The following is a 13,555-nucleotide window of genomic DNA, read 5'->3' as shown; positions in this document are numbered from 1 at the left end:
CGCGTGCTTCCTTGCCTTGCCCTTGCTTGCTTCCCCCCTATATCGCCTCCTCCCCTCCCCCCCTACCCCTACCCCTCACTGGGTACCCCTGACCCCTGGATAAGTACGTCACCCCGTCTATAGTTTTCTTCACCCCTTCATTCCTCCTTCACCCCCTCTTCGACCTCAAAAGTACCCACCTTAACCATGCCTCTAAGCATTGTTTATACAGAACACCCCACCCCTTTGTAGACTACCCTACCATATGACTGAAGGCTCCAAAGTGTACCCACCATTTCATGACGTACGGTGACCCTCACCTAGCCAATAAAACTCTGAGGTCTAGCAAAGGGTCCAGGGTACCCCCCTTTTGATCTAGGAAGGATGCGTTGACCCAATGAAAGTCTAAAACACTTTTTTATTTTAAAAGTCTCAAATATTGGGGTACATCAAGGGTAGCGTACATCAATACACCGACTCATATCAAAACATTCTCATTCATTCTCCTACAAAATTGAATATTTAGAGTATTTATTCATAAAACCAGTTCTCGGGTAGGCTGCTCTTGACCACCTCACCTGGTACTTCGTCGTGTTTTTAAAGATCTAATAAACACTACCATGAGTGATCTTTGTTGCTGTATCACAATATTTCCTCTACAAAACAATAACTTATATTTAAATTGTACCTGCCTTATCGAAGATAAATTACTTTTTCAAAGGCCGTAAGCACGTACAAGGCTGGGTCAACGACTTACCCCACCATTCATTTTTCCCCCTCACGTGCTACCTTCGAAGAGCATAAACTTCACCTGCTTATAAGGGGTAGGGGTGGTTTAGACCCACCCCCCTTTGAAACATGGACATTGACCCCTATTGCCTAAGTACCCCACCTACTTTTCCTACCCTCAAGTACCCCCACTATCTTCCTTTACAACCATCCCCTACACCCGCTGCCAAGTTTTCTCAAAGTTTGATATAATTATACAATTTCAATGAAAATATTGAATATTAATAGTAAATATTTCAATATGACTTTGACAGAATAGGTTCTCTGTTGTACTTGCAGTCAATACCACCCCCGTGTCTATTCTTTTTTTGTGTTTACACCGCGGTTTAAATTTAGGGGCTGCTTTCCATATCTACCCTACCTACTGAAATAATAAAGTACCCTACCCCTCAAGAAAAATCACAATGAAATCGACCAAGTAAATTGGTACCATCACACCAATACGATTATTCAATTGTGTCTATATCAAAAATGGCTCATCTTTATATGTATGTGCTCTATGTAGTACCCTATTGACATGACTACCATGTAGATAATATCACCCCACCAAGATTATTTTCCTTTTATGCCCTCCCACCCGACCCAGGCCAATGATGTTGGCGCCTGCGGGATGTGGCAAGTCCTCATACCGTCCGCACATTTTCCGACCACACCATCCTGAGGGCGTCACGTGCGCCGCCGAGAGTCTCAGCCGGACTCTCCCGGGGCCGGGTGCGATGACTGGGCCAGTGGGCCGGTTCAAACGTTGAACTTCGGAACCTTCTTCGCCGCCGGCCGAGTACTACGTTCGGAAACAGGGCAGCCCGGCGGCCGGCCCGGCGCACTGCGGCACTGAGTGCGCCTGCCGGCCGCCGCCAGTGAACGGTGCCGGCTCACTGCTGGCAGGCCAGTGCGCGGCGCGGCAGGCGGCGCGGGTGTGGGACTTCACCGACTCCGAGGCCGGGCCCGCGCAAGATTGGAGAGCGTACCTCGTTGGGGGGGACCCTGAGCATCCACATCTACCAACTTCGGCTGCGATGCAGGGGAGAGCACAACTTCGGCAACAGCTTTCAAGCCCACGCACAATCAGCATGCGAGATGTACGACCTGAATTAGACACGTCAGAAGAGTCAGACAGTGAAACTTTGATGGAGAGACCTTGGACAGTTGCAGCAGCTCCGATGACGAGCTGATGACTACTGACAACACTCCATTAGAACCTGCAAGACAATTCACGACGGAAGAGATTCAACAGCAAACCAAGGAGTATCTCAACGACCCAAGATCATTTACAGATTTTCAAGGACGACTTCACAAACACAACGATCGAAGAACTTGACGAAAACGACCCCGGCGCGGCCGCCCGGTGCCGGACGGCGCCGGGCCCGGTCACGGTTCACCGGAGTGACTGAGTCAACGGTTGGCTGGCCCTGTGGCTCGGGGACACTGCCGGGCCCCGGCCCGGACTCAGTCCGACTGGTGACCGCCGTTGAACGGGCCGGGCCGCCCGCCAGCGTAAACATCCGGGCTTGCCGTGTGGCCGGCGGCAGCCCCGGCGGGCCCGGGCTTCTGAGGGCCGGCGGCGGGTCACCGGGTCACCGGCGGGCCCATGCCGGCCCGGCGCTGGGGCCCTGCCCGGCAGCCCGGGCCGCCGGCCGCCCGCCGGGAGTCCGGCCCGATCGGCCCGGCCGGGCCGGAGGCTCCTCGCCGTGTGCCCGGCGGGCGGCCGCGATGCCATCATCGGATGGCTTGTGGTGCGGCGGTCAGTGGGTGACCGTACCGTACCGCCGAGACTCAGCCGCCAGTGAACGGTTCTCCGACCGGTTCACTGTCACGCCCAACCGTGAACGGCCCAACGGTTGGCGGCAACCGGCCCGGTTGTCGGGCCACGGCCGGGTGCCGCCCGCCGGCCACCGCTCCGGGTTCTCAAGACCGTTACTACCAGCGGTTACAATTCAAAACTTCAACAGAACTGAGAAAGCATACCAGCAGGTACTTCCATTTCATAGTTTCGGGATATCAATTGATTTTGTTCCCTAAAATTTGGAATTTATTCAAAATTGTCCCATAATACTTGAAAACTGACAAAAGAAGTTCGCTTTAGCAAAAGCAAGAAGAGACCCACACCGCTCTTTTAACCAAATTTAGCCTAGTAGGCTGGGATCTACGACTTCGAGGTCCGCCATGTGGTTTGACTGAGAGGAAACGAATGAATGTGGCTGTTGCCCCGAGAGGAGGAGGGAGAAGAGGAGGAGGAGGAGGAGGAGGAGGAGGAGTAAGCAGAGAGATCGGAGATTGGACTCATACAAGGAGGAAAGGCTGAGTGACCGAGGCTCTAAAATGAAGCGAGTGGAGAAGACCCTTTGGGGATGATGACTAGTGATGAGAAATAGAACAAGGTAGATGAGATAGTGGAAGGAAGGAGGGACAAGATGAAGGAAAGCAAACTGACTGAGCATATGAATAAGGGGAAGAATGGTGAAGACCAGATCAAGACACGACATTCAGAGACAGGAGAGAAAGTCCGTACTACATTCAGAAGCTCCACGGGTGAAGGAAGGAGTGAGGAAGTAAGGGAAGAAGAGTACTCCTAGTTTCTTGTGATCATTTCTCAAACGGCATCTACAATGCTAGGCAGGACTCGTAGATTGTAGTAGATGGGAGATAATTGGTAATCGTTGAGTCTAGTTCGTCACTTTGATCTCATCGGCTCCTTCAAGCTCTGCAGGTGGATGGCGCTTGTTTGACTGACCAACTAGTTCGTCTGGGAGCATGCAGCATCCGGGGTATGCCTTGCCTTGCTCCCTCGACTCGAGCTGACGCTGCTGCTCTTGCCAGCTTCGGAATGAGGATGCAGATGTATCCTCCTCCTATGGCAGACTCCCCCGTCCACCATGCTACCATCGCCAGCCTCCCTCCAACCAACGGATCGGCGCGACCAATGTCGATGCCGATGCCCGCAGGCAGCCCCTACGTTGGGAATGAGAGGAGGAACAACATGCCAGTTCCTCCTGGAAACTTCACTGGGAGACCCGAGCACAGGTCGTACATGATGGTCAACAGCACAAACAAAGAGCTTCTGACCGCCCCAAGTCACAATCCCCGTCTTCCTCCTCGCCATCCCTCTTCCTCCAGTGTTCCTCCCTTCGCAGCTCCGGAGCGGGGAATGGTCGCAAACTCCTTGACGAACCTCCCGGGCTCGAGGAACGGCGAGTGGCCGCAGACACCGCGAGAAGAGGCTGTGCAGGCCTACCAGTTGGGAGGGAAGGCAAACTCCGTATCCGACGAGCTCGCCAGCCTCAACCTTGACATCCCCGACGACCAGTGGTACGAGCCCGGCATAGAAGGCCTGCCCGCCGCCAACAACTCGGCTCTCTCTCCTCGAAGCGTCTCCTCGAGCCAGCAAGAACGAGGCCCAGGGCTCTCCGCCGCCGCTCGCAAGGCGCAGCAGAAGGCGTACAACGAGCTTGCGAGGCTGGCGATGACGATCAACGACGAGGAGTCGCCAATGATCTGTGGGGTAGGGATCAGCTTCCTTCAGGAGAACGGCAGGATTTTCATCAGGTCGATCCAGGAAGGAAGTCCTGCGGCAGAGACAGGCATCCTTGATGTGGGGGACCAGCTCTGTCTCATCGATCACACCAGCATCGACGGCCTGTCAGTCATAGCGGCTGAGGACAAGCTGTACGGGGAGGAGAACTCTGTGGTGATCCTTTCGGTGCTGAAGCAGGGGGAGGACAGGCTGACGCATGCGACTCTGGTTCGATCCTCCGGCCAGAAGGAGCGGAACGAGAAGAAGCGCAAAGAGATCTACGACGTGGGCATCTCCTTCTCAGTCTCCCCCAGCAGGCAGGTTGTCATCACCGAGCTAGCGGCCGGAGGGCCCGCGGACAAGCTGGGCTTCATCAGCGTGGGGGACGTGATCCTGGCCATCGACGAGGAGCCGCTGCCGCAGGGGGAGCAGGTGGACGTGACCGCGTTCGTCAACGCCAGGATCTGCGGGCCCAAGGGATCGCCAGTGGTCCTGACGCTAGTGAAGCCGGGGTTGGGGATGAAGCAGCACGTGCAGCTGCGGAGGAATCATCTCTTCGGGGCTACTGACGTCAGGTCAAAGAGTGACAAGAGCGATGGTGCGCGGCCATGGCGACGGTGATGCTGGTGGGCTGACAGGACGTGGCAGTTGGGAGCAACTTGATGTCCGTGGGAGCACTTCACTTTCTACCCAGCGACGCGTCTGCTCTCAAGAGTCAGGTCGAGGCGCTGCGAGTGACAACAGGCGGGTCATGGTAGTTGCAGATGAACGGGCTGACGGAAGACGCGTATGAAATCCACAAGCTCCACCACGACGAGATGATCGTACGTAGATATGAGTCTATGTGCCAGCCAGACTGACCTCGGTATCTCTCAAGATCAACCCTGTCTACGCATGGAAGAACGCCAGCTGGCGGCCCAAGTACGAAGACCACTTGATCGAGAGCCTTCGAGACATCATCGCCAGCTGCCTGTCTGTCGGTCAGTTCCTGCCCTCTCCTCGCGCTCTTGCTGTCGTGACCTCGTTGGCCAGTGGCGTCGGGAGCAAGTACAGCCTACGGTATGATGGTCGTCCCCTCCCCGCAGGACGAGCCCTGGGTACCCGAGGAGACGTCCAGGCTGCTGGCACTGAAAACCTTCAGGTCCAGTCGCTCCTCCCGGATGGGCCCGCGGCGAACACAGGACTCATCCAAGTGAGTTGATCCCCACCTGACTCCTCCCTCCCTTCTCTCAGACCTTCTGCTTTGTTCTGCTCTGCCCCCCCCTCCCTCCTTTCCCCCTCCCCGTCACCTCTTCCCCTCCCTTCCCCCGCTTGCTTCTTACTGCTCCTTCCTGCCCTGTCCTGCCCTTCTTACCTCTCATCCTTCCCTCTTCTCTCCCCTCCAGCAAGTGCTCTGCTCTGCCCTGCATTCTCCCTTCTCTACTGCACTCGACGTGCAGCACGCATCGCGGAGGCTCCTCGAGCTGACGGGGCGGCGTTAGGTGGGAGACATCGTGGCGGAGATCGGGGGGAGCAGCGTGCGAGGACTGCCGTTCGATCGAGTGACTTCCATCCTGACCTCTTCGTGAGTGGGAGGGAATGGGAGGGAGTAGAGACGACGCTCCTGACTAGCTGTAAGGTGGGGGAGAGGATCCTCGATCGAAGTCGGACTGTTCCGCCCTTCCAACCCGACAGGTAACATAGGAGGAGGAGCGAGCAGCGGGGAGCAGCAGCAGCAGTAGCAGTAGCAGCAGCAGTTGCAGCAGCAGTAGAAGTAGCAGCAGCAGCAGCAGTAGAAGTAGCAGCAGCAGTAGCAGTAGCAAGAGGGGAGGGTGGGAAGGGAAAGAGGGAGGGGAGGGAAGGGAAGGGAGTGTTTGTGTGTTGGGGGCTGGAGAGAGATCAGAAGAGGAGCAGGCTGGAGAAGAAGAGGAGCGGAGAAGGAGGAGGAGGCAACGTTGGTGACTGGAAGCAGGAAATCTTGTCCACGTGAGGATTCCCGGCACTGTCCAGAGGCACTCGCTGTACCGGGTACGTCCTTGTGTGCTGTAGGGATGAGCGGGAGAGGGAGGAGGGATGAGCATGGGGAGGGGGAGAGACGAAGTGGGTAAGGCCATGAGCTGAAATCAGGAAATAGGACGAGGTGGGTTGAGCATCTTGAGAGAGGTAGAAGAAAGGGGAGGGAATGTCAAGACAGTTAGAGGAAAGGAGGAAAGAGATTTCAAGTGAAAGCTTCTGACAACTGAACTCGACAGGCTTTGTGAAAGTCATGGTTTCATTAAATCTTACTTACAAGTCTTTGATTATCTTATGTCTTACTGCTATGTAACAAGAAGTTGTTGCTGCTCAACTAGAATCGCTGGCTCTGCACGACCAACGGGTTGTTATTTACACTCGAAATGAATCCGGCCGAACGGTCGAAGGAGGAGGAAGAGGACAAAATTCCCTGTTGCGGTTGGTGCATCCCCATTGCCGGCGCGGAACTCTTGGGGTTGTTGTACTGGTTGTAGGATATGCACAGATCAGCAAACGCCGGGGAGGAGTTGGCCCCAGTTTGACCAACATGCTGCTGCTGCTGTGTGCCGGCCTGTCGCAGCTGCTGGTTAAGGAGGAGGCGAATGTGTTCCTGCAGGAGCTGGTTCTGCCGCATCTGCTCCTGAAGCATGTTGTTCCTGGCCAGTGACAAGTTGTCGAAGAGGTTGTTCACGTTGTTCCCCATCAGCGGCACATTGAAGTTGTCTCGAGGGTTGGCAGGAGCAGTTGTGTTGGCGTCCCAGGAGAGCGAGCCATGGAGACTGGCGCAGGAGGAGTGGCTACTGGCGATGTCCGCCCTGCCCATGGGGAGGGAGTTGAAGTTGAGTTGCTGGAAGATCCTGCTCGGGTCCTGCTTGATCGCTGCCTCTCCTCCAAGACCTCCGAGGAAGTGGGGCTGCATGTGCTGCTTGCTGGAGTTGAGGTCGTCCATGCACTGGCTCTTGGAGGGAAGGAACTGCGACACAGCAGCGCTCTGGAACAGGTTGGCCTTAGCATGCTCATTCATATTCTTGCCACCGCCCACAATGGAAGCATCGACCATTGTGGCGATCACGAGGGGATGCCTTTCCAGGTCGGACATGCGACGAGACGACGCGTCCATGCTGCCGAGCGTAGGAGAGGTCAAGGAGGAAGAAGAAAGAGGCTTCTCCGCCATCTCGTTCGCCTGCATCTTCTGCTTCTTGCGAGCACGCCCAGCATTGGGCTGCCAGGCATCGTGGAACTTGGAAACCACCTCGAGGAAACGGTCGACGGAGCAAACTTTAGCGACCTGAGGGAAGCGCTCGACGAGGTGCCTCCACCCTTGCATCAGCTCCTCCCTGTCTCGAGGGTTCGACGGGTCCTTCCACACCCGCATGCTGAACAGATACATGCCTGCCCCGAGTGGATCCACCCGCTTCGTGAGTGCGTTCACGCGTCGATCTCGCTCCCTTCGGAACCCCCCGGCCTGCACGGCCTTGTTGAACTCGGCTTCTTGCAGCCCGTATCTGCTCGTTCCTCCGTCTGTCTTCACGCAGGAGGGAAAACACTCTGAGAGTGCTGCGTACAAGGAGAATGGCCTGGAGTAATGTAAGCGACAATGCCTCCATGACAAGATCAAAACTCACCCACTGCGCGCAACCATGTCATTGATGTTGTCGGTAGGAGAGCAGACAGTGTGCGCAAACTGCCTAGCAAGCTCCTTGTTTTCAGCTGACGCCGATGTTCGACCCATTGATGCTGACTACCCTTGAGGTGCTGCGAGCTTGAACGAGAGAAGAGAAGGAAGACGTGCAATCGTTGAGGTTGGCAGGAAGGAGGGAGGGGAGGACGTGGGAGAGGAATAGAGAGGAGGCAGGTAGAGGCTGGTGGTGTAGGAGGCAGGTAGAGGATGGGTTGTAGTGGCGGACGGAGAGCGGGGAAGGGGAAACTACTCTAATTGCTCCACGGAGCAGGACGCAGAATCTTTGAAAGGGGTGGGGTCCTTGAAAAGGGGTAAAGGTGGTACGTGGGGTGGTCCCTAGTCACGGGAGTGTATCGAAGAGGGTACACTGGGGGTGGGGATGGATCAGTGAAGTAGAAATTCTCATTTGTTGGGGTACGCATGAACGGGGGTACTGAATTTCTGCTATTCCATCGGACTACACGAAAATGTATATGAGATGAATTAGAAAATGGTAGACCTATCGATAGACAAAATAAAGGATCTGACAGATGGTACTTAAGGAGGGGGTGAGTCATTTACGTTTTCATCACTACGGGGTCCTGAACACAAAGGCCTTAGCAGGCGTTGCATTAGGGTGGGTAGTCACAAGTAAATTGGGCTCTTGGGGGTGGGGTAATCATGATTGATAGAGTCCTTGTGTCCATGGGGGTGGGTGGTACTTTGGTATGACTATGGAATACGGGGGTACTTTGATGGAAAATGGGGGGTGTTCTAGGGAAGAGGGGTGGGGTATCTGTTTGCAGGCGCTAGGAGGTACCATGAGATATCGGTGATCGGGTCACGGCAACATGTGTACACAGCACGGGTACTCGAAACCCACATAACATTTCCGACAGGGTACTCCCAGTCAGGATTTTTAATCAATATGTGGACAATTTTTAAACTTTTGACCATATCAATTGATTTATTGTCAGAATATTTTGTTTAATCGAAATGATCGATGCACAAAAATCTCAAATTGAGCAACCCTACCCCCTGGGGGCCAAAAACGCGCGGGCAGCCCAGACGGCCGGATGCTGACACCCTGGTCGGAGCTCCGTGAGAGACCAGCCACACAAAGGCGATTACGGACAGGTTGAAAGACTATCATAGATTTTGAATGTTTATAAGAAATGTTGGATAAATTACAGACAAAATATCTGAAGATTTGAAGCGATTTACTGGATCCTAACAAGTACCGTCATCTTGCCCAAAGCGATGTCAGCCAGGCTCTGTAGTAAATGAAAGTCGACCAGCTCTTGGAGGAAATATCGCAACGTTCCAAACCTGATCCCGAGAATCCGCCGGATCGTTGCGATGTTGAGACGCAGCTGCTGACAGGCCCCTCTTCCCCTCCGTGACTCCAAGACTTACTAGCGTCTCTTCGGTGCTTTACCACCTGTTTTCACGTCAGCAAGGCAGTTTGCTTATGCCGTATCCATTCCTACGACCATCAAGTTGCCCGACAAAGGACCCCTCCTTTGTCAGTCATACCAGGGGTGCGCATTTTGGCATGACGGGGTCCTCGGCCAAATCGAGTTTTTAGGCATCAGCATGTTACGATTCTTCAAGAACCCCCTATTTTACCCGGAAAGTAGGGGGTTGTGATCCTCTGATACTGGCTGCAGCTCAAGTCTTGTCAGGACGTCGGAGGGTCCGGGCGGATGATGACGCCCAATCATGCGTGAAAAAGCGACATTTCGTGTATTATCGGGGCCGCACCCCCTGACATCCCTTAGGGGGCAGGAATGCTTTTTAATTCTAAAAGTATCAATATAAGATTCATTTTCTTAAAGAAATTTTGTACCTTGAATGTAGAAGTAACTAAAATATGAGATAAATCGGTACAGAACTGTGTCAGTAAAGCAACTTTTTTTTTCTTTTTTAAAAGGGTCGGCCTCCTGCTTTTCAGCGTCCAAAAACCACACCCTCACCCCGGCCTTCCGTTCGGCCCCCGATTCCCCTTCTCCAAAGGATACCGCATTCATATTAGTTCTGTACCTATAAAATAACTTACCTTGACCACCCTAGTCGCTGGGGCAAGGAGGACAATCGTGGGAGCCGGGAGAGAGGGCTGACCGGAGCTCCGCGGTAGGGCAGCCAGGGCAGCAGCCTCTTTTACTCAATGCGACCTGATGTCCCTCTGTCGAGTAAAAAAGTTTTCAGGCACGATGTATCGGGCCCGCCTCATTTCTCAAGGCGCCGGCCGGGCCCGAGGCAGCCCCCCGGGATCCGCCGAGCCCGTGGCCAGAGCACTGAGATATTGAAAACTTGGAAGATGGTATGAAAGGGGATGTGGGCTCAACAAGCTCTGGCGACTCTTGGGATTTCATGGCGAGAGTCGAGAGGAGAGAGGGGGGGGAGACATGAAGGAGATGGGGGAGGAGGAGACGGAGACCGGGAAGGAGTAGGATCAGGAGAAGCGTTCTCAGCGGGAGCAGGAGCAGGAGCAGGAGCAGGAGCGGGAGCAGGAGCAGGAGCAGGAGCAGGAGCAGGAGCAGGAGCAGGAGCAGGAGCAGGAAAAACCAAAAAGTCGATTATGATACCATGATACTTGAGAGGTGTCGAGAAAAGTTGAATGAACAAAAGCTTTAAATCATGGATATTCATATTGACGATGATGGCGATGGCAATGATGAGGAGAACAGTGACAATGCTGATGTGCCTGCTGAGTTTTATGATGAACGGTAAACATGGAGATTTTGCTGTACGTGAAACGAGACAGCGATGAAGTTGCAGAAAGTAGAATAATGAAGGAAGAGAGGAAGGTTTTCAAACTCAATTATTCTTCTGACTCGCGTATCATCAGGCAACCATGAGAGCTTCAATCCAAGTGATTGTGAGAGTTGATAAGTCGTTAACTCGTCGTCTCTCACGCAACATGCAGGGGAGCCTTGCCATCTTCGCGGTTGCCGCCGTACTAGTTCTGCTCTGTGCCAGGAATGGAGGGGGCTGGCAGACATCGCTGAGCTCGGACGACTCCCCTGCAAGGTGAGTGATGGTGCCATGGCGAGAGGAGGTAACGATGGGAGCGACAGGTCTGCAAGGAAGTGGGCGGCTGAAGTGTTCGCCTCTCGGGATGACGCCTTTGCTTCTCGCCCCTCCAATGATGTTATTACATCTCATCGAGTGAAGGTGAGGAGGAGGAGGGGGAGGAGGGGGAGGAGGGGGAGGGGGGGACGCTAGAGACTTGAGGGTTACGACAAGAGAAGGAGATGATACAATCTGCTGAGCTCACAGCAGACGCCCACGTTCTCTGACGTGTCGAGCGAGCGAGCATCTCGATCCACCCCACAGCTCTCAGAGCATACCAGGAGGTAGAGGACGAGTCGACTGCTCCTCCTCCCTGACCAGTCGAACAGATCCCGACGCTCCTCCCGCCACCCTCATCCTCCCAGCGTTGATGCCGGGCATGAATTTTTCAGCTTTGCGCTCTCCGAGCTCGGTGATGCTGAAGGGAGCGAGCGAGGTCTGTGCTGATGTAGATGTGGCCAGGACAAGCTCCGAACATCAACAAACTCCGAAGAAGCTTTCATGCTTCCAAGGCACAGCCGGTGGTGATGAAAGCTGGTGAGGCGAGGAGGAGCAGGGGAGTGGGAGAGGGATGGGTTGATCATGAGAGGAGGGAGGAAGGGGGAGTGGGAGAGGGAGCGGATGTATGTGACCCAGCCAAGCAGAGAATGAGGATGGAAACCCTCGTATGTCGCAGTTGAGTGCTGTGTACGACAGCAGGTGAGAGGTGGAGGGGGGGGAGGAGATTGAAGAAGTGGAGGGGAGGAGGAGGGAGAAGAGGAGGAGGAGGAGCAGGAGGAGAGGGGATGCTAACATCGAGCAGGAAACGATTGTCGCACAAATATTCTCTTGCTCCGGAATCAAGGGAGAGCGGAGGTGAGGATCCCTTTCTTTCCCTTCATCTGCACCCCTTCTGCCTCCTTTTTGCTTTTTCCTGTTTCGTTTGCCATCACCGTCACCATATTTCCCTTCCTCTCACTTCTATTCCCGTCTCCTCCTCATCTTTATCTCCTCCACTTTATCTCCTCCTCTTTATCTCCTCTTTATCTCCTCCTCTTTATCTCCTCCTGTTTATCTCCTCCTGTTTATCTCCTCCTTGCCTTTTTCCCTCCTGTTCAATCCTTTCTTCTGTCCATTCCTTCCCTTCTCCTCCTCTGCCTTCCTCCTCTTTCCTTTCCTTCCTCTGATTCTTAGCTACAGGAGAAAAGGCCTACGACTTTGCAAGGAGCCTGGCGCAAGCAAAGACAGTGGAGGCAAACAAGGTGGAGAGAAGGATAGAAGAGAAGAGAGGATGGGGCAGGAAACGGGAAGTAGAAGGGAGGGATGGGAAGTAGGAGGGAGGGATGAGGAGGAAGAGGAGACCGAATCTCTGAATTGATTGTGATACAAGCGGGAGGAGAAGAGAAATAATCGTCGTCATCATCAAGATATGTTTGGAATCCCTGAAGGCAGAGAGGAGGTGAGACTAATCATAGAGTCGAGGAGGAGGAGTGGAAGGAAGAGGAGGGAGAAAAGAAGAGGAGGGGGGAGAAGAGGAGGAGGAGGAGAGGAGGGAGGTTGGGAGAGGGAAGGAAGGGAAGGAGATCTGATTTCGTCTGCAAAGGGAATCAAGCTTAGCAATCATCATCCCAATGAGGTGAAATTCTGACTGAAATCGTGTTCATAACTTTCCATCTCTCTACTCCCTTCCCTCTCCCTTGCCTGCTCCTACTCCTCCTCCTCCTCCTCCTGCCCCTCCCTCCCTCCCTCCCTCCCTCCTCCCTTCCCTCTCCCTTTCCTCCTCCTCCTCCTACTCCTGCTCCTCCCTCACTCCCTCCCTCCTCACTCCTCTAGTATCCTTCGCTTTTTTTGGCATTTGCTGCTGCTCCTGATCTGACCTCTTCCTCCAGCAACGGACGATGGGAATTTCTTCTCGCGAGGCTCAGGACGGTGAGCCGAAGGGCAGAAGGGAGCGAGGCGAGCAGGAGGAGGGGAGAGAAGCATGTCTATCGGGACGAGGAAGAGGACGAGGACGAGGACGAGGACGAGGACGAGGAGCAGCAGCAGCAGCAGCAGCAGAATTATCTGAACTGATGATGTTTGCAGACATCTCCAACTACTTCAACAAGTTGGTTTCCTCGGCGAGAGAAGCCAAACATGTGAGAAGATGAGGAGGAGGAGGAGGAGAGGGAGAAAACTGATGTTGATACAGCATCCTGCATCTCATCGATACTTCGAGACTAAGGATGCGAGAAAAGAGAGCCTTGCGCAAGTCCCCTCCAATGTACGATGAAACTGATGATTTTGATGTTGTGAACTATGATGATAAAGGAGATGATTGTGATGGAGATGATGATTTTGATGTTGTTAATGGTGATGATCATGATGACGACGATAGTGATGAGATGATGGATTCTGAACAAACATGAACATGAGCATGATAATGATGCAAAGATTTTCTCTGACTTCAATGTTCAAGTCACCTGTTCTAGCCGACAACCTTCACATCAATGAGTACAAGGTCTCTACCACTTTTTCATCCTCCCCCTCCCCTTTCCTCCTCCTCCTCCCTCTCTCTCGTCTCTCTCCTC

General features: G+C 53.9%; 3 protein-coding genes across 3 annotated transcripts; 2 read left to right on the top strand and 1 right to left on the bottom strand.

Annotated features, from left to right (window-relative positions):
* Positions 1 to 3,592: 3,592 nt before the first annotated feature.
* On the top strand, positions 3,593 to 5,847 carry GUITHDRAFT_144251 (hypothetical protein; the record flags this gene model as incomplete). Its single annotated transcript, XM_005825410.1, has 5 exons — positions 3,593 to 4,877; positions 4,928 to 4,998; positions 5,044 to 5,103; positions 5,157 to 5,471; positions 5,761 to 5,847. The coding sequence occupies 5 exons, from the start codon at positions 3,593 to 3,595 to the stop codon at positions 5,845 to 5,847; spliced, it is 1,818 nt and encodes a 605-aa protein (XP_005825467.1).
* A 758-nt stretch (positions 5,848 to 6,605) lies between these two features.
* GUITHDRAFT_165219 (hypothetical protein) lies at positions 6,606 to 8,003 on the bottom strand (the record flags this gene model as incomplete). Its single annotated transcript, XM_005825409.1, has 2 exons — positions 6,606 to 7,848; positions 7,897 to 8,003. 2 exons carry the CDS (start codon positions 8,001 to 8,003, stop codon positions 6,606 to 6,608), a joined length of 1,350 nt encoding a protein of 449 aa, XP_005825466.1.
* Positions 8,004 to 10,788: 2,785 nt separating this feature from the next.
* Positions 10,789 to 13,373, top strand: GUITHDRAFT_115448 (hypothetical protein; the record flags this gene model as incomplete). Its single annotated transcript, XM_005825408.1, has 14 exons — positions 10,789 to 10,812; positions 10,861 to 10,964; positions 11,012 to 11,108; positions 11,214 to 11,290; positions 11,336 to 11,418; positions 11,469 to 11,543; positions 11,651 to 11,705; positions 11,809 to 11,861; positions 12,186 to 12,247; positions 12,589 to 12,621; positions 12,875 to 12,914; positions 13,071 to 13,123; positions 13,177 to 13,248; positions 13,296 to 13,373. 14 exons carry the CDS (start codon positions 10,789 to 10,791, stop codon positions 13,371 to 13,373), a joined length of 906 nt encoding a protein of 301 aa, XP_005825465.1.
* Between the last annotated feature and the right edge of the window lie 182 nt (positions 13,374 to 13,555).

The sequence above is a fragment of the Guillardia theta genome (assembly GCF_000315625.1).
Source record: "Guillardia theta CCMP2712 unplaced genomic scaffold GUITHscaffold_84, whole genome shotgun sequence".
NCBI classification, from domain to species: Eukaryota; class Cryptophyceae; order Pyrenomonadales; family Geminigeraceae; genus Guillardia; species Guillardia theta.
The sequence above is the reverse complement of the archived record's forward strand: the minus strand, read 5'-3'. Positions and strand labels throughout refer to the sequence as shown.